The sequence below is a fragment of the Rhinolophus hipposideros genome, assembly GCF_964194185.1.
Source record: "Rhinolophus hipposideros genome assembly, chromosome: 4".
NCBI lineage: Eukaryota > Metazoa > Chordata > Mammalia > Chiroptera > Rhinolophidae > Rhinolophus > Rhinolophus hipposideros.
In genome coordinates this window covers 82,882,781-82,902,142 of record NC_138050.1, presented here as the reverse complement: position 1 = coordinate 82,902,142, position 19,362 = coordinate 82,882,781, and the positions used below count along the sequence as shown (strand labels likewise).

At 33.3% G+C, this 19,362-nt stretch overlaps 1 protein-coding gene across 4 annotated transcripts in view; it reads left to right on the top strand.

The window, feature by feature from the left end:
* PIBF1 (progesterone immunomodulatory binding factor 1) overlaps positions 1-19,362 on the top strand; it is a 181,591-nt gene that overhangs the window by 90,301 nt on the left and 71,928 nt on the right. For all 4 annotated transcript variants that reach the window (XR_013993252.1, XM_081047027.1, XM_081047028.1 and 1 more), the window contains exons 11-13: positions 6,394-6,559; positions 11,149-11,299; positions 15,652-15,742. Coding sequence is in view for 3 of the 4 variants with exons in the window: in XM_081047027.1 (XP_080903153.1) it covers positions 6,394-6,559; positions 11,149-11,299; positions 15,652-15,742 (408 nt within the window). In the remaining variant the exon portion in view is untranslated. The remainder of the gene's footprint in view (positions 1-6,393; positions 6,560-11,148; positions 11,300-15,651; positions 15,743-19,362) is intronic.

Genomic DNA, 19,362 nt, shown 5'->3' with positions numbered 1-19,362 from the left:
TATGTGAAAATATAAATAGCAATTATTTTTATGGGCTTATCGATCTTTATTTTCTATTTTCTAAAATTCATCATAAACATTCATTGGTTGTGTAATCACAAAAATGAAAAAGATGTTTTTTAAAAGACAGCAACTAAATGGTGAAAGAACATTTCTTATGTGCTTTATTAATTACCTGAATAAAAGTGAATTCAAATTGTTTTTCAACAATGACAGAATTGCTTGTTCAAATAACTATTTCCCGGTACTGTGAAATATAGCACTCATCCTGATGCGTATTACCAATGCATTTGATAAAAATTCAGTCTTTTTTCTTTTAGTTACAATTCATATGGTTTGGACTGTCTAGCAAATCCATTAGTATAGTTTTGGTACGTAATTTTAGCTACTGGTTTAAGATACCAAGTTTCAAATCAGTGTAAAGGATTTCTATTTCCTTCATATGTTTGATATTACATCTCTTCTTTAAACTGAAAAAGCCTGTATTATATAAATCTTGAATATGATGCATAAGATAATTAGCTTTCCTCCGCCAAAGCGGAAAATCCACATGAACAGTTTTTTTTCTCAGTTCTTAGAGTAAGTGAATCTTAGGATTTGATTAACTATCATTAAGTGACTCATCCAGAGGCATTTTGAATATGTGGTACAGGTCTAGAAATACAACACAAATTCCCTGTAAAAAGAATGAAAATGAGTTTTATTTATCCCCTCGAAATTAGAAATAGCAGGTGCACAGTAGCTAAGGTGCAGATTAGTTATTAGCTTAACCAAAATGAATAATTTAAGGGAATTGAACATCAACTCACAGAGGGCTTATTAATAGAATAAGGTGAAAGTGGAGTCTGAAACACCAAAGTAAAGTGGGATTCGTATCCCCCCATGTAAGCCAGATTGATTCTCAGTTGATTAGAGGTGGCAACTTCTGCCCTTGTCAACTCCCATTTCCCACAGCAAAATCTACTACCCACCCAAGGCTTCCCCGTCTGCAGATTCAGGCCTATCTCTACTTCAAGGCACTCCTTTTACACGGAGAGAGTTTATCAGCAGCTTCTGCCCCATTTGTGTGTAGAATTTAGATTTATCCTCCTTCACACAAAGGATTTAGGGGTCCAGCCCTGACTGTCTGCTCCTAGGTATTCTTTCAAACCACAGTATTGGCCCAGAGTACTGTTCAATACTTTCTGCCCAGTTAATCTTCCTAATGCCTGACTACTGAAAAAATCCTTTCCTGAACCCTTACCAGTAACTAGAAATTCTGTCACTTTGCTTAGCCTCTTTTGCCAATCTTCCTTGTGCAGGTTTACTTCCTGTGCTCTTTATCTGCACACCGACGTCCTCCTGTACGCAGACAAATGCCTTCCCTCAACTGCTGCACTTCCTTCCTTCCAAACCTGACAGCGCTTAAAATTTCTTAATGGAAGGACCACTTCCTCATCCTGGTAATTGCAGGAACCTCACCACTGGATACAATACTTCTTGAGTATTTTGCCTTGGAATGTCTGTGTACCAAATGAGATTACATATCTTGGTTCAGGATAAATACCCAGTTTTAATATTGGGGACGCCATGAATATTTTGTGGGCAAAATGGAAAGGTCAGCTGTTGTTTTTCATCGGAATAAGAAACTAAGACTAAACAAAAGGCTAATAATTACATGGGTCTTTCACCTTATTCAATGACAACCTTGTCGATAGAGTTGGGAACAAACCATGTACATTGCTTAACTTAACACATCAGAGTGGAATGAGCACAACTTTCACGGTAGTATACAGAGGGTGCCAAAAAAAGGAATACATATTTTAAGAAAGGAAAAAACTATTAAAATTGTAATGCAATAAAGGACGGTAGCATTCATTTGATTAACTCCATCTTTTGAGCAAATGTCCTACTGCACATTGCTACCATAATTCAATTCAGCTTTGAAAAGTAATAGATAGATAACATCTCTTAAAATGTGTACATTTTTTGGCAACCCCGGTATATGTAAAGACTGTTTTCCTATTGTTATGACAACCACTTGTTAGTGTTCTGTCTAGTGCTTCTGCTCAAATGTGTTCTGTCATTTCTGAGAATCCAGTGCCATGCTGATGTCTGTCCTGTGGTTATTTCTCAGCATTGGAGAACAAGCCATGCTACTCAGAGTTTAATTCCCCACAGCCTGAGAGCCTTTCTCATGGGTTAGCTCCCCATATAATAGCTGAGTTTTCTGTTTTAACATATCCTCCCCTTTATATGTCCAGCCCAGAAATCTGTTGCTGGGACTCTTACTTAAGAGCAAGCATTTCATTGCAGGACTTTACATTACTATTTTTACAGCAATATATAAGTATGATATATGGATGATTCTTATGAAAAACTAAACAAAACAAAAAACAAACAAAACCCAGTTACAAATGTAGCATCAAGACTGAACTAGCCAAATCTGGGGCCTGGGTTGAGGTGGTTGTGAGGATAGTTGGAGATTCTGATTAGACTTTTACTTTATAGGAAATTTGACTTCTTACTATGCTGAATTAGAATGCCAAACATAAAGTTGCGAACACGTAAATAATATTGGCTTAATTCAAATAAGATACTCATATTAAGAGGATAAGATGAGAAGATGAGTCAACACAGTGAATTGTGGCAGGTTTATCAAATCAAGTAAGAGGGAGTTACCCTGAGACCATCAGGCTTTGTTCCTGTCATCCATTTCTTGCTACTGAAATGGCTTTTGCAGCTCTAATGTTTCTTCAGCATTTTCATGGTTCAAGTTAACAAATTAAAATGATAATAGTTAATACAAAGATATAATGATTTGAGACAGATTCTTTCATAGTATAAACAACATGGAAATAGATTAGTCCTTTAGAATTACCATTTGGTCTGTAGAATTATCACTTGGTTTGTCACTTTATTAAACTTAGTATTCTCAAATTTCCAGGAGATAACTATTGTTATTTTACTTTTCAACATAAGGAAAGAATAATAGTGCTAAAAGTAACTTTTAAGTGCCATATAATGAATAAAAAGAGCAGGTGGAATCTAAAAGCTAAGCCTTTAATTTCTTATTTACAGTTTGTATTGATTTGTGAATTACCCACAATGTCCTGAATCCATAAGAAGGCAAACTTCATGGTTTGGTCTTTTCAAAACAACTTTATTTTAAAGATCAGTATCACATTGTAAATGACTTATCCAGAATTTATTTTAGTAATGAGGTCTAGTGTGTTCTATAGTTTATTGATTTCACACATTTTATACATGTATATTTATAAAACAACTTACCCCAGGGAGTACAGGGATATTTTCATGTCCGTAACATGTTGAATTAATAAATTTTTGAGTAAAATAATTTTTTACTTCAAACTTATAGATGATAAGTTTTGATAAGACAATGATAAGTTTTGATAAAGATGTGGAGAAACTGCCCCCCACCCCCATAATTGCTTGTGGGAATGCAAAATTGTACAACCACATTGGAAAGCAATTTGGCAGTTCCCAAAAAGGTTTAAAAAAAAAAAAAGTGACCGTATGATTTACCAGTTCTTTTCCAAGGTATATATAACCAAGAGAAATGAAAACATGTTTACACAGAAAGTTCTACGTAAATCTTTGTAGCAGCATTCTTCATAGTTGCCAAAAAGTGGAAACATGTCTATCAACTGATGAATGGATAAACAAAATGTGGTATAGGCATACAATGGGATGTTATTTGGCCATAGAATGTAATGATTCTCGCTACAACATAGATGAACCTTAGAAACATCAAAAGGCCACGTGTTCTGTGATTCTGTTATGAAATATCCAGAGTAAACAAATCCATAAAGACAGAAAATAGATCCGTGTTTGCCAGGGCCTGGGAGGCTAGAAGAGGGTGAGGAATGCCTGCTGAATGGGCATGGGATTTTTTTGGGGGGGTGATGGAAATGTTTTGTAATTAGTGGTAATGCACAACCTTGTGAATATACTAAAAAAGTAAATTGTACAGTTTAAATGGATGAACTTTATGGTATGTGTATTATGTCATTAAAAAATTTATCAAGGGCCGGCCCGCTGGCTCAGGCGGTTAGAGCTCCATGCTCCTAACTCCGAAGGCTGCCGGTTCAATTCCCAAATGGGCCAGTCAGTGGGCTCTCAACCACAAGGTTGCCAGTTTGATTCCTCGAGTCCCGCAAGGGATGGTGGGCAGCGCCCCCTGCAACTAAGATTGAACAGCATCTTGAGTTGAGCTGCCGCTGAGCTCCCGGATGGCTCAGTTGGTTGGAGTGCATTCTCTGAATCACAACGTTGCCGGTTCGACTCCTGCAAGGGATGGTGGGCTGTGCCCCCTGCAACTAGCAACAGCAACTGGACCTGGAACTGAGCTGTGCCCTCCACAACTAAGACTGAAAGGACAACAACTTGAAGCTGAATGACACCCTCCACAACTAAGATTGAAAGGACAACAACTTGACTTGGAAAAAAGTCCTGGAAGTACACACTGTTCCTCAGTAAAGTCCTGTTCTCTTTCCCCAATAAAATCTTTAAAAAAAAAAAAATTATCAGTGTTTGCTTGTCCATATAAAAAGGTATTTTTAAAATAAAATAGTAAGAAGACACATATATAATTAATGCCAGGACTTTGCAACAAGATAAACACACAAGCTGACATTCACCTTCAAACCCTGCTATATATTAAGTAACGTGTGTGGAAAGGAATGGAACTTACACCAATCTGAATGTGAGATGCTTTTCCCAAATATAAAGAGTGCAGAGAGCTAAGTAGCCTATAGCAAATATCTACTGCCTCTCTTCTCTGCTTACACTCTGAATGGTATTGTTATTGTCACAGGAGTGAAAGGACCTTTAAAAAACATTTGAAAGTTTACCTGACCTCAGAAATGTCAGTTAAGAATATCATGTAATAGTGGAAAGATTATTGCTGTAGAGTTAAATATAGCTGGATTTGAGACTGAGCCTAAAATATACTAAGAGCTTCTTCCTGTAAAAGAAATTATGTGATATCTCTGAGCTTCAGGTTCCTCATCTGCAGTATAACTAATAGGATTGTTGTAAGAATTTAATGACATACCATAAATAAAACCGACTATGTTTTCTGTTTCCCTGTCCTACACGTACTTTTTTCCAAGTCTAGTTGTCCTTTCAGTCTTAGTTGTGGAGAGCACAATTCAGCTCCAGGTCCAGTTGCCATTTCTAGTTGCAGGGGGCACAGCCCACCATCCCTTGCGGGACTCGAGGAGTTGAACTGGCAACCTTGTGGTTGAGAACCCATGGGCCCATGTAGGAATCGAACTGGCAGCCTTTGGAGTTAGGAGCATGGAGCTCTCTCTAACCGCCCGAGCCACCGGGCCAGCCCTCCTACACATACTTTTGTTTCTTCTTCCTGGAACACTTCTCACCCCATACCACCTCCTCCTCTCCCCTCGCCCCCCCCCCCCCCGCCACACACAAACCAAGTTAAGTGTCTTCCTGTATGTTCCTGTTGAACACAGAGATTACCTTAAGGAAGCCTTTAGCCTACTCTGTTAATACACTTCATGTATATTTGCCTGTCTTCCTCTAGAGAAAACTAAGTTTTTTGGGGGGAGGGGAGTGGCCAGGGGCAGGGGAGGTGCACATTTTGTCTACCATTGTATACACATTTACCCAGCATATTGACTAGCTCAATAAATATTTGAATAAATGAGTTTTACCAACATATCTAGCATTATACTGGCTTCATAATAGCTCCCTGAAAAGGTATAACGTGTCTGTTTTGCTTTCTGTTAGAACATAGTCAACCTGAAGCATTTTGTGTGGTGATTTATATGTTCAATGGAACTGTTTTTATTACTAGTTATACCTATGGAATGAAGAGAATGTTCCTTATGTGTGTTATAACAGACTACTTGTAGTTATATATTTATCTTTGTAATTTGTACAGTATGTTTTCTTGTAATATCCGAATATATATACTTACTGACTTAAATTTATTTTACAAGTGTTTCAAGAATTTGCAGTTTAATGTACATATTTCATGCCATTGTTCTTCATCTGAGATTAGACTTTGAATGAAACAGCGAGCTTGGAAACAATGCTGTAGATTTAAGAAGGCTTATGAAATATATAGAAATTAAATCATTTTAAGCAACATAACTGAAACTTGCTCTTACCATATTTTATTTTAAAAGACTTACAAAATAATAATAACAGGCAATTATTTTGTATGGAAGAAATGAAAATAAGGGAGCAATAGAGGAATTTTCATTGGTATGTTTTGTTCTCGGGACTTAGCATAGTTCCCTGTATATGCCTATCTAAATTATATACAAAAGCTTTGCTGAATATATAAGTTGAATGTGGAACGTAGAAGTAATGTTTATATAAATCATTGAGATTTCTTTAAAGTCTCAAAACTTCTTCTTTCAGGTACAGAGAACTTCAACTTAGTACAGAAAGCCAAATAACAGAATTTCTCCATCAAAGTAAATTAAAATCTTTTGAAAGTGAGCGTGTTCAACTTATACAAGAGGAAACTGCAAGAAATCTCACACAGTGTCAGTTGGAATGTGAAAAATATCAGAAAAAATTGGAGGTACATGTACAAACTTTTCTTTTAAAATTTGCATAGCACATGTGCTCCATAAGTACAAAGTCTGTATCCTGTTGAGCTTTATAAATAATATTTGGGTTATGTATGAGAAAGAGCCAATGTCCTTAACTTTAAAAGACCTCTTTTCAAGAGGACATACCTTCCTCTTCTAGATACATAGGTAGAAGGAAGAAATGGACTGTTTCCAAGAAAAGAAATGCAAATTGCTAAGAAATAACTGAAAATAATGGTGTCAGACAGGTACTGGATTTATTGGGGTGATCACTTCATAAGTTATATAAATGTCTAATCACTGTGTTTTTACATCTGCAACTAATATAATACTGTATGTCAACTGTAATTTAAAAATTAAAAATTTTAAAAAATAGAAAAAATTAATTTAAAAAAAAAAGAAAATGTGTTCTCCCTAATAAATAAAGAAATGTAAATTTAAACTTTTTTTTACCTTTATATAAGTGTATTTGTTGTTTTTAAATTGCTGGCAAGAGTACCCTTAAATGGGAAATCTCATGCAGTTAGGAAGTGGAACATCCCTTCTGGAGAACAGTTTGGTAATCTGTGTTAACATCCTTGAAAAATTGATCCAGTAATTTCAGATAAAGGAATTTTCCCTAAAGAAATAATAAGAAATGCGTATAAAGGTTCATATTAATTGTGTACAGAACAGCAAAAAAAATTTTAAAGCGTATAAGTTATATATTGTTGTATTCATGCATTGTATGAGTGCATGCAATCATGTTCTTGAATATTTTAGATTTGGAGGAAATGCTCATTAAAATCACTGAATAAAAGATTCAGTAATCTCATTAGCATGATTAATTAGCTGATGATGTAAGTATTCATTATAATATCTCAGAGATTACATTTCTGAAAAGTACTTTGATAAGTAAAACTAAGATTAACAAAATAAAGGGTCTCACAGAAAATAAAGCCTTAGGGAAAAACATAAAAATGATATTAAATACATACCTATTTAAAGAAACATAAGTAAAAGTTATAGATGGTGTCCACTTGTAAAACAAACCAGTGTTTAGCATTTAAAACTTTTTCAGGTACCTTTCGGGAAACCGATGCACTCATAATCTACTCCAACATACTCTCCCACACATTTTCAAATAGATTGTATTAGACAGACTGATTTGGAATTTGTCTTTTGCAAGTAATGTTTTCCATGATTTAAATTGGATAATTCCTGATGACTTAAGAAAGTGTCTTGGAACAGAGTAGTGAGGGGTGTTACATGTACAGAAATAGAGAAGCACTTCCTTTCTCTCTATACTTCTGAAACAAACATTTCATTAAACAATACTTTACAACATACTGTGCTGATGTTTTCTAAACCATTCTGTTATTTTTAGTTGGTTGTAATCCAAATTGATTTCATAACCTTGTAAAAGTTGTAACTTGCAGTGTGAAAACCACTCTCCCATAGACCTATCTGCTTGGTCTCTGGATGCTCATGACTAGTGATGATTGTATTCCTTTGTGTAAATGTCTCATATGGGGAAACACCTTTGTGAAAAGTAATTGTGATTCTAAAACTCTGGTTGATAAAACTGAGACTTTAGGGGAATTTCTTTACATTTTCTCCTCTGTTAAAGTAGGAGCCTTGGTAGGACATTTATCATTGTGTCAGCAGTGCCTAACACAGTGCTTTGATCATGGTGGATGCTCAATAATAACTTAAGGAGTAAATGAATGGTTTGGTGAATGTTAATATAGTACTTTTATTTGAAGCCATTTTTCTGAAATACTGGAAGGTGTTTTAAGACAATTGTTTTTTTTTCTTTATAATAACTTTCTTATTAGTTTCAGGTGTACAGAACAACATAGTGATTAGATATTTACACCCCTCACAAAGTGATAACCCCAACAAGTCTACTGTCCATCTGACAGAATCTTATCTGATAGAATCTAGATAATTGGAACCGTACATAGCTATTTAAGACGATTCTTGTTTAAAATGAATTTAAAGAAAAAGAATTTTGTGCAGGTTAATGATTATTGTAATCACTATGTACATTTCTGTGGCTTTTACCCAATATTCACATTGATTTATAACTTGGGAACAATTTATTTTATTTTTTAATTATCAATTGGCAAAGGCCCTGAAAACACTGGCTTTTTATAATTTTGGTTTTTTAAAGCAATTATTGACCTGTAGTTTTGTGTACATGTGTAATTTTATGTAATCTTGTGTTATCATTATATTATTTAAAGGAAGGAACTATCCACTGAGAGCTTGATATTTAATGGATTGCTAAAAGCAGTTGACCTATTGTATACATTCATGTTTAAACTCAAATGTTATATGTTGGTTTTTCTGAAAGAATCTTGACTATAATAGCCTTCCATTGATCTAATCGTCAATTTCTTCTGCGGCTTTTCAGAAACAGTAGTATATTTATGTATAGCAACCCCTCAGATAAATCCATAGTCAAAGGGAATTCACCATGGGGGACAGAGGTGTGGGAAGAGACCCCCAATCAGAAGTTTCTGGGAGTCTCTCCTCTGTGTTATGAAGAGAGAATTTTAAATTGTATCTCTCCAATTCATAGTACTTTTAAAAATCTCTTCTTAAAATAATATTCTATGAAATATCCCATCTTCAACATTTTGAATCTTTAGATACCCATTTCTGCAGTTTTCGTTTATGTGGTGTTTTTGTTGGGGGAACTGGGATACGGGTGAAAAGTATCTGGTTTTCTGTGGGAATAGTCACTTAACACTATCTCTTCTGATTCTCTCTTTTGAGAGTGGAATCAATAAGTGTCATCAGCGACCAGATTCTTAATAAATTACACCCCCAATATAATGAATTCTATGCAAGTCCCAGATTATCCCACTTTGCAGTGATTTTGTTATAATGAATTAATAAGTCTATAGAAAACACATTTCCAGCTGGCAAGAAGAAATGGTGCTAAACCATGAATTTTCTTTTTTCTGACCCAATCAGGGACACTAGAAATCATCCTACAAATATTATTCCCATGTAATTATTTCTCTACCCTCCAAAGGAATATATTTAGAGGGTGAGGGGATAATGTTTAGTTTACTTTGGGGGGAAACTTTAATGGAAATAATTTAAGGAAATGAAATGGAGTAGATAAGAAAAATTAAATCGTAATTTCTCCTTGTTAAAAACTAAATAAATATTCCACGTCTTCTTTTCCCCCCTCACAGAAAGCATACAGTCACCTATATTTAAAGTGAGCTTTACGTCATTAGAGAAAATAAGTTTTCTTCAAAAGTGTTTCATTATAGAGAATTGAGAATAATTAAATCTGTACAAATCTATTTCTATGAGCCATTTAATACCAAGTTTTCATAATTGTAATTCTTAGAGTAGTAATAGTATTTTTCAACACTTGCTATGTTTTGTGCACTCTGCCAACCAATGTGAATGTATCATCTCGTTTAGTACTCCAACAGTATTTGGGGTAGACCTAGAAAGACTTAAGTAATTGCCTAAGATCACAACGAATTAAAACCAAAACTGGAATTGAAATCCAAGTCTTTCTGGCTCCAAACCATATTTTTGACTATAATATTCTGTTGGCTTCTCAGGAAACACTACATCTTTCTTATGCTGTGTTAGGAAGCAAGTGTAATACCACTCCATTATTTAGTCTGTACTAATAAGTAAACTTTCTAGATAATTGGAATTTAAGCATTAAAACATTTGTCACTAGAAATGTCTCCTTTTTTAGTAAATTCATTATTATCACATAGTGATTCCTTCAGTGAGTAACCATTGAACAACACAGGATTTTTTTGTCCTTACCCAAAATAACTCCAATTTCCATGCCTTCTTTTTATAGTATCACTTTTGTATCACTTTTTTTTTCTTTTCATATTTTTTTAATTAATTAATTTATTTATTAGTTTCAGGTGTACAAAACAAGGTAATACTTAGACGTTCATCATTTATATCCCTCATACTGTGAACCCCCCTCCCCCCATCCACTATCCCTCCGACCTCACACTGTATCACTTTTTATAGTGGGTTTTTTTTGCCTTTTTTTCTATGCAGAGATATTTCCTGATACCCCAAGTAGCACTTCACATTTACATTTTGATTGCTGCTTTGAACTTGTGATTATTCAGAAAACCAGAAATTTTGTTAAAAACATGGTAAGGTTAGATGAAATGAGCTCTGTTGGAAAATTAAAGGACTCATTATGAGTATATCATTTTACACACAGCTTTATAAGCCTTCCACTGATAGCTGCAATCACCAGATAAATGAGCTGCAAGTAAGTATGGCATTGGTGCATTTTTTGAATTCTAACAAACAAATGTTAATCTTACTCCTATAACTATTTTTAAGTTTTAAATTTGTTTTTTATTCAATATTAATAAAGTGCTTTGTAATCTTCACTTAAAAACAACTGAATTGTTTTTCTTAGAAATAAATGTATTTTACTTCCTCAGTCATCTCAGTTGAGCTACTATGCCTTTATACACAAATCATTAAAAAGAGGAAAAAACAAAATATTTTTGTATCACGTTTTTGTCTTAACTGTTAATGTAAATTCTGCCTTTGCAATTTTGTTTTCTTTCACTATTAGGTTTTAACTAAAGAATTTTACAGTCTCCAAGCCTCTTCTGAAAAACGCATTACTGAACTTCAAGCACAGAACTCTGAGCATCAGGCGAGGCTAGACGTTTATGAGAAATTGGAAAAAGAACTTGATGAAATAATAATGCAAACTGCAGAAGGTAAACCTCCCACCACCCTCCCATACACACAGCTTTTTATTTCTGGCAGCATAAGGATCCTGGTATCGTTTCTAAAACTGCTTTGGTAGATTTCTTTCAAATGTAATTCTTAATTTCTTTTAAAAGAATATTTTATATTTTAAAAATTAGTCTTAATTCCAATAGTTGGGATGAAAATAAAAAGTAAGTTACCTGTGGTAGATTTTATCTTTTTCATTTGTTTAGTTCACTCATTCAACAATTATTAAGTGTTTACATATGCCAGGATCTGGGGATATGGAGTTCATGTGATGACACTTGCTTATAGGGGTTCCTAGTCTAGTCTACTGGGAGAGACGAACATAGTAACAGATAATTAAAGTAGTGAACTAAGTGCTATGAGCAAGAGATAGACAGTTCTTGGTAAAAGTACAGATGAGATCCTGAGTTAATTCAACCTTGGAGGTGAGGAATACCTAAGAGGGGAGATGACATTTGAGTAAGTCTTGAAGGACAGATAGAAATTCGTTGAAACTACTATGTTATAATCTTTGACCTTGAATTTCTTCTTTTTTCCGCTCTTATATGCTGTCTTCCTGTGTTGTCCCTGACTCAATGGGAATATTTTAAATAACATCTCACTGTTGACTATGATGTTTGCTTTGGTACATTATTTTTGTTCAAAAGTCATAAATAGCAGTGACATTCTTATAAAGGTGGGTTTAAACTTCAGTTGAAGTTAAATTTGAATCTATTTTGGGAACATTTTCTTTCAAAGACTATTATATTTATAAGCAAATTTAAGAACAACTTTTATTTTATTCCTATCATTTTTTTCATTTCCAAGGTCAATGGTAATTGCAATAGTTTCCTAGCTTCCAAATTTACCTTCAGTTTGTTCACTGAAGTCAGAGTAATCTTTATAAAATACAGGTTTGATTATACCAAACACCTGATATAATGCCTATCATCTTAAGAAAGCCGAAAGTCGAATTCCTTAGTATGACTTTTTGTGATTAGACTCATTTATCTTTCTACTTTTCATGCCTTACCATTTCATATCATATATTATTTTAAAAGTTTCATACTCTTATGTCTGCACCTTTGTGTATGTCCTTCTGTCGAAACAAATTAGAGGGAACTTCCTCCATCTGATAAAGGATATCTATCAAAAAACCTGTAGCTAATGTCATACCTAATGTTAAAATATTAAATGCATTTCCTTTAAGAAAGAGAACAAGGCAAGGATTTCTGTTTTCATAACTTATATTAGACATTGTATTTGAGGTCCTACCTAATAAAATAAGACTAGAAAGAAAAAACAGGTATAAAGATCAAAAAGGAAGAGTAAGAATGTATTTTCAAGTTAAAAAAGCAATCGCAACACTGATGATTAAATTTAACAGGAATACTTAAGATCTGTACCTTTTACTAGATGTAAATTTTATTTTTAAAAACTAAATAAATATTGAATTATAGATGATGATTTTTATGTTGAACTATTGAGGGTTGAAGGGCAAATGTCTACACGTACTTTTAAATGCATCCAAAAAAATAAGATAGATTTATAGATGGATATGGGAATGGAAAGATGTGTGATAAATCAGTATAGTACAGTGTTTAATTTAGAATCCAGATATTGGGCATATGGGTGAACACTGTACATCTTGTTCAACTTTTCTGTATGTGTAAATATTGTCTTAACAAAATCTTTAGAAAAAAATACAGAAGTGAATTTTTACTATCATATAAGCCATCTTAGAATAAAATATATTTACTTGTGCGTGGAAGATCAAGAAACTACTTTTTTTCTCTATCCATTCACATTGATTAACTGAAATTTCAAAGATGTAAGCAAAGAACATTCTTTTAGTACTACGGTGTACAATATTCAAGGGATTATCATATAATTTCAACTGACATAAGGATAGTTGCACTTCATTTTTTAAGGTGTAACCATAGCAAATCAGAGTCTGTTGTTTACACTTGAATTGCTTTTTGTAATCATACGTATGTTATTTGGATATTTGAAGAGTTTAGTTTTCAAATACCTCATCAAGTTGTTAAAAGTACAAGTACTGCCTAGAAACTAAATAAATTCAATTGTAAAGTGAAAATCGGATTTCTTGTTGTCATATTTCAGGACCCTCTATCTATCTTCACCGTATTTGTAACCTTTACTGGGCATTTATCACGTTTCTCAAAACTCTTATCTGGCTTCTTGAATCACCTGCCTCTGATTGTTTCTTCTACATCACTTTTGTTTTCTTCTAACTCTAATGCTTCTCAATTCTTACTTACCTACTTTCTGGTTAATCTTATCCTTTCTACAATTTCAATTACTATCTATAGGCTAGAGATCTGTTTGCAGTTCCTGCAGTCATTGAATATCTAACATTATTTACATTTTCTCTTCTCCCTGAAATTTACTAATGTTCTTGTATTCTTAATCTGTTTATAAGGTTTAAGCCTGTCTAAATACCCAACTAGATTTTATCAGAAGTGATTCCTCCCTTATTCTATCTAGTGCCTCATCTCACCTCACATGTGTTCGGTTGTCTAGAATCCAAATTCTTTTCGCATCCTCTGTTGCTATTATGAACCGTATCTCAACTGGTCATTATAACTTGTGAAGAGTTCTCTGTACTACAAATCTAGGCCATGCTTTCCCCATTATTGGAATTCTTTTCTATAATATCAGCATCAACAAAAATCTGTTGGTCATGTACTGTATTAATTTCTTGTTGACTGTAGAATAAGATCAAACTCCTTCACCTAGCAAATAAGTCCCATTCACAGTTAGAACTAAACCTACCTTTCTACTACCATTGTATTCCGGATTAACTCCAGCCACTTTTCCTACAATTACTCAAACTTCACAGCTGTGTCTTTACGTAAATTCCCTCCTGCACTTTCTCAGCACTTTATCTGGAAGGTGAATGCCAGTCTCCCTACACCTTCCTAATGCCTGTAGCACAGGAAAAATAGTGGCTAACAGTTGTTCTGTGCTCTCTACTTCTAAGACACAGTCTTATCTTTTTAGTACATTTACCATGTTGTATAACACATTGTTTCTGTAATTAAATCACCACTAGAACAGTTAACGCATGAGTTATTAATCCAGTAAGTATTAAACTCAAATTTAAGATATCCATCAATATCTAACTGATGGGTTTTTCTAAGGTATTAACTCAGTTTATCCCTTTCCCTGCTGAATGTATAACTATTTAAGAGAGACAAGAGTCAGATAGGTATCTAATGGCCAGCTCTAGTTCTGATAGAGCTGAATTGGAGAACCCAACTTGGATCTGAAGCCACGACATCTGATGATACTATTACCAATGGTATATATCATCTCTTGCTTCCACATGTCCCTCACAGCTAATATTCTACCTCTGAAAACTAGTCTTGGTTCACCATGAAAGACAGGACAAAATTGAAGGAAAACACATAGGAATATTCCTGAAATTTTTACTGTGCTACAAAAGGATTAATCAACAAATAAGTGCATATTACAGTGATAGGACTGCACTTACTAATATAAAATGTGGCTTTGTTTTAAATCTGAAACACTTCTAAAAGTAGGTTTCTCTTGTTGACTTAAAATAATGTTGATGAATAACATTACAAAATTATGTATCGACTGCTTTTATTTGAGCTAGTAAATCTTTCATTTTTATGGCCTTTGATTAAGTATTTTTTAATCCCAACTTATAGTAAAATTGTCATTGCATTCAAACTTTTCACTCATAAAATATTAACCTGTTAGTTAAAATTCCTTTGGGGAAGTGGTGTAACAATAGCAAAATTTAGAACTACTGGTTTTGCTGATTTTTTTTTTTTTTTTGTAATTTAAAAAAGCTATCAATACATTCTTCATACTGCACATTTTTTTCACAGAGGAGCCTACTTAAATGTTTAATTTTATTATTACAAGTTAAGATAAAGTTGTTTTTATGATAAAATAATGAACATCTTTCCTAATTAAAAAGTCATTTCTTTATCAAGAGAGACGTAATGAAATTGATGTCGTCATTACTTTTTCACAATTACGTAACATGCATTTAATGCAAAAATCCTTTGAATCATTTAGAATAAAACATCTGTATTATTGTGTTTTATAACAAGAAAACTTAATGTGTCATATGATGCAATCCCTTACACCTTTTAAAAATAAATGGAACAAATCCAAGCAAGCATATACTTTACGAAATATGTTTCTACTTGCAAATAGCCTGTTTGAGATTACACATTAGCCCTTTTTAATGTTCTTATGCTCCTTGTTCATTATTATGGCCTCTTTTATTTTCACTTCTGCCATGATTCTTAAGAAAGAAAAGTTCTTTTACATCACACATATTACTATTTTCCAGTTGAAAATGAAGATGAAGCTGAAAGGGTTCTTTTTTCCTATGGTTATGGTGCTAATGTTCCCACAACAGCCAAAAGACGACTAAAGCAAAGGTAAAATCAATCTATGTTTGTTTTACTTATCTGTTTGAGGTAAATGTAATTTTTATGTTATGCTTTTTGATAGTGCTAAGTTGCATGATAAAGTTACTTTATTCTTAGTATGCATAAATATTAAATTGCTCACAAAATAAAACACAGTAAGTAATCATCATGTATTTCATGGATTTTTAAGTGAATTTAATTGTCAGTAGAATGGAAGCATACATTAGAAATTTCCTGTAATTAGATTCAGTGATAATGACACTATTTTAATTTTATTTTCACATTAATTTCTCAAGTGAGTTACAAATGCTTTTGTACCAATAATTTTAGATTAATTATTCATTAATTATGCTTCCTGTTTTTCCTCTTGTTTTTTATTCACCTGCCTACATTCCTTGACTTATACTTGAGAGAGCAAGAGAGATGGCGATAGTACATGTATTGTGACTGAAAGTATAAAAGACTGTGAAAACCAAGAAAATGTTTTGAAAGATTCTCTGGTTATCTTGTGAGATACTGTGTAAAGTACACTGAGAGAACATTGTACCTATATTAATAGGTGTTCTAGCTGACCTGACTCCTGACTCCGATATCCCGCCTATATTCAGCCTGCTTTGCAAAAATATCTCACTGCCCTATTCGCTAACACATCAAGTCTAAATGTTTCCATCAGACTTGTAAGCTCCTCATGTGCGCCCAGCTCTCCAGCCTTAAACTTGCCTCTTTACGCAAAATAAAGGTAGAATATGTCGCTGCCTATAAACATCTGTTTTCTTCATACAATAAAACATTTTGCTTATTAGCTCTCCTTTTCCATATTGTTTCTTCAGCTAGATGAAAAAACGTTCCTCAAGGTCAGCAACTACCTCTTATTCTTGTTTATTTTCCACTGTCTCTGCCTAGTAGATGCCTAGTAGAATTGTCTCTTCATCTGAGTATTTGAGAACTCAGAGCTGCTTATTTATCTTTTATTTTTATATGAATTGATTTAAACATTTAGAGGCATTACACACTAAATAAGAAAAACAATCTTAACGTAATTGCTTTTGTAGAAACTTTGGAGTGATGGCTCAGAGAATGAAATGTCCTCATGGCTAGCCAAAGTGATGTAAGATATAGACCATTTTATGAGAAGTTCAAAGGATGCGTGGAAGTTGTGTCTCATACTCATAAAGCTAAATATCTGGAAAATTTTAAATCAAGGGTAGATTACTAGCAAGTGTCAATTTTTAGCTGGAATGGTTAATTCTGGTAGAGATGCAAGTACTCCTAAATTACGTATCACTTGAAAAATCAGTTATAGTCCCATCCCATTCTCATTCTTCCCCAAGTCCCTCCAAAAGTCACTAAAGGTGACTGAGTTTTATTGGAATTTTCAGCATCTCTCTGTTTTTGAGCAGTATGTTGCCTAGGAGGAATAGAAACATAGTTTTGTGGACAAGCGACTTCTATCAGTGGTAAATGATCGCTAAAATACTAAGTAATTGAAATTTTCTATTCTCTTCTCTATTTTAGCATCTGCATCCTTCAGAAGAATCTTGTCACAAGAAAAAAATAATTGCTATTGTAAACGTTCTTTCTTTAGCCCAAATATTGAATTCCTCCAAAATTGAAAGCAATACTTGCTTATTTTTTTAAGAATTTCCAAAACAGATGTTGATTTCTTAAAATTTAGAGTGAAGATTTAAGAAACCACAACTGATTCATATTCTAAATAATCTTAACTGTCCAAATATTTCTAAAGATTTTATCACTGAGCTATCTGTGTGCCTTGAACAAGTGCCTAATGGGCATGCTATTAATATCTCCTACCAGCTGGTGCCAGGCATTCTTCTCATGGTGAACCACAGGGTTATTTTGAGGAAGTGCTTCTCAGGTCATCTCAACTGAGTATAGGTAAAGTAAGTCTAGATATCCAAAGAGGACATTTATGCATTCTCTTGCCCATTCATTCAACAACTTTTATTGAGTGCCTACTGTATGCCCCAAATTGACCAGTGGCTCAGAAGATCCCTGTTTAGGGTCTGATGCATTTCTGAAGTTTGCAAAGTCCATATTGGATTTCTTAATGGATGTTTATAAAGGAGTTGATGGCTTTGTGCTCTACGTTTAGTTTACTTAAGATGAAAGCAATTTAGTCTTTGAGAGAATCTATACTTAATTTTTCACTTTTGAAATTAAAGCAATTGAAACCTTAAGGTGAATTACAAAAAAATTCAGAACAGCAAATGAAATATTTGCATAATAAAGTTTTCATGAAACATCACCCTGTACCAAAATATATTAAAATCTCAAAGGAATTTATTTCCCAACTACTGCACAATATATTCTATTCATACTAAATTTGATTTAAAATCTCATATATTCAACAACCAGATTTAGGTATTTTAGGGTAATACTTCATTGGAGGGGATTTCTGATTATAAAAGTAATACATGTTTATTTTAGAAAATTAGGAAAATTGCTGGTAATCTTACCGTCCAAAGAAACAATTCAAAAATTTATACAGGCATATATTTTTTTCTTACATATTTAGGGTATTGTATGTAATTTCGAAACTTAATTTTTTTATCTTATGAATCTACCCTGAACATTTTCTTACATCATTGAATAGTCTTCAAGAAGATAATTTTTATTGTTTATCCAAAACTTTAATTTTTAGGCCTTCTGTTTTTGAGTGCCATATTGCTGTTAATGAGTTTGATAGCCACTGAAAATTTTCATTAGTTGCCTGTTGCTGCCCAAGGTATATTATAAAATGAAAATGAGAAGATAGATACAAAGTTTACCGCAGAATGCCTGGCATAAATAATTGTAGTTTGTAATGCCAATTTATGTTTCTTAACATAAATTGCAGTTGATTTTAAGAGCAATAGCCAGTTTTCCAAAAACTTTAGGCACAATTTGAGTTTTTATTTAAAACAATTTTGTTTTAAAATTTTAATGAGACGTCTTGAAATAATTACTAGAGACACCTCCTGGACATGAAACTAGTTTTGAAATTCATTTTCTTTGATATCAATCAGTTTCTTAAGATACATACTATAATGCCAATTTCCTGTAAAGAGGTAACAAAATTAATTTTTCACAATTAGTTTAAAAATAACTCCCTAAAATGTCTCTTAAACGCTTTAGTAAATAAGGTTACTCGTCTTTTGAACTCTCAATAGACATATGAATAATAACTAAATATTATCTTAAACTCTTTCTGGGACAAAGTTGTGGAAAGTTAAAAGGGCTTATACAATTAAAGTATATTAAAATAAAATGGGCTCTTCTTGACTTGACTAAACTTGAAAATCTGAAGCAATGTTTTTGTTTCGGTCATGATTGTTTTGAAAATAGCAAACAAGATTTTCTGGTTACATGTTTTGGTAATGCTCTTTAAACCTGCAACATGAAATGGGTAACACCCAGTCACTAACGTGGTCTTAGTGTGTGCTTCTCTGTTTGTTTTGGCATTTCTGAATGTGGAGACTCCTCTGAAGGTTTTAAAACCTTTCAAATTGCAAGATTTACTGCATACTATAGACCTTTTGTTTGGGTTTCTGTCTAGAGCTTTAAGTTGAATCTTTCACAGTAGATTGAGCTTCATAACAAAGGAAAAATAAAGCAGAGGAAACTTTTAT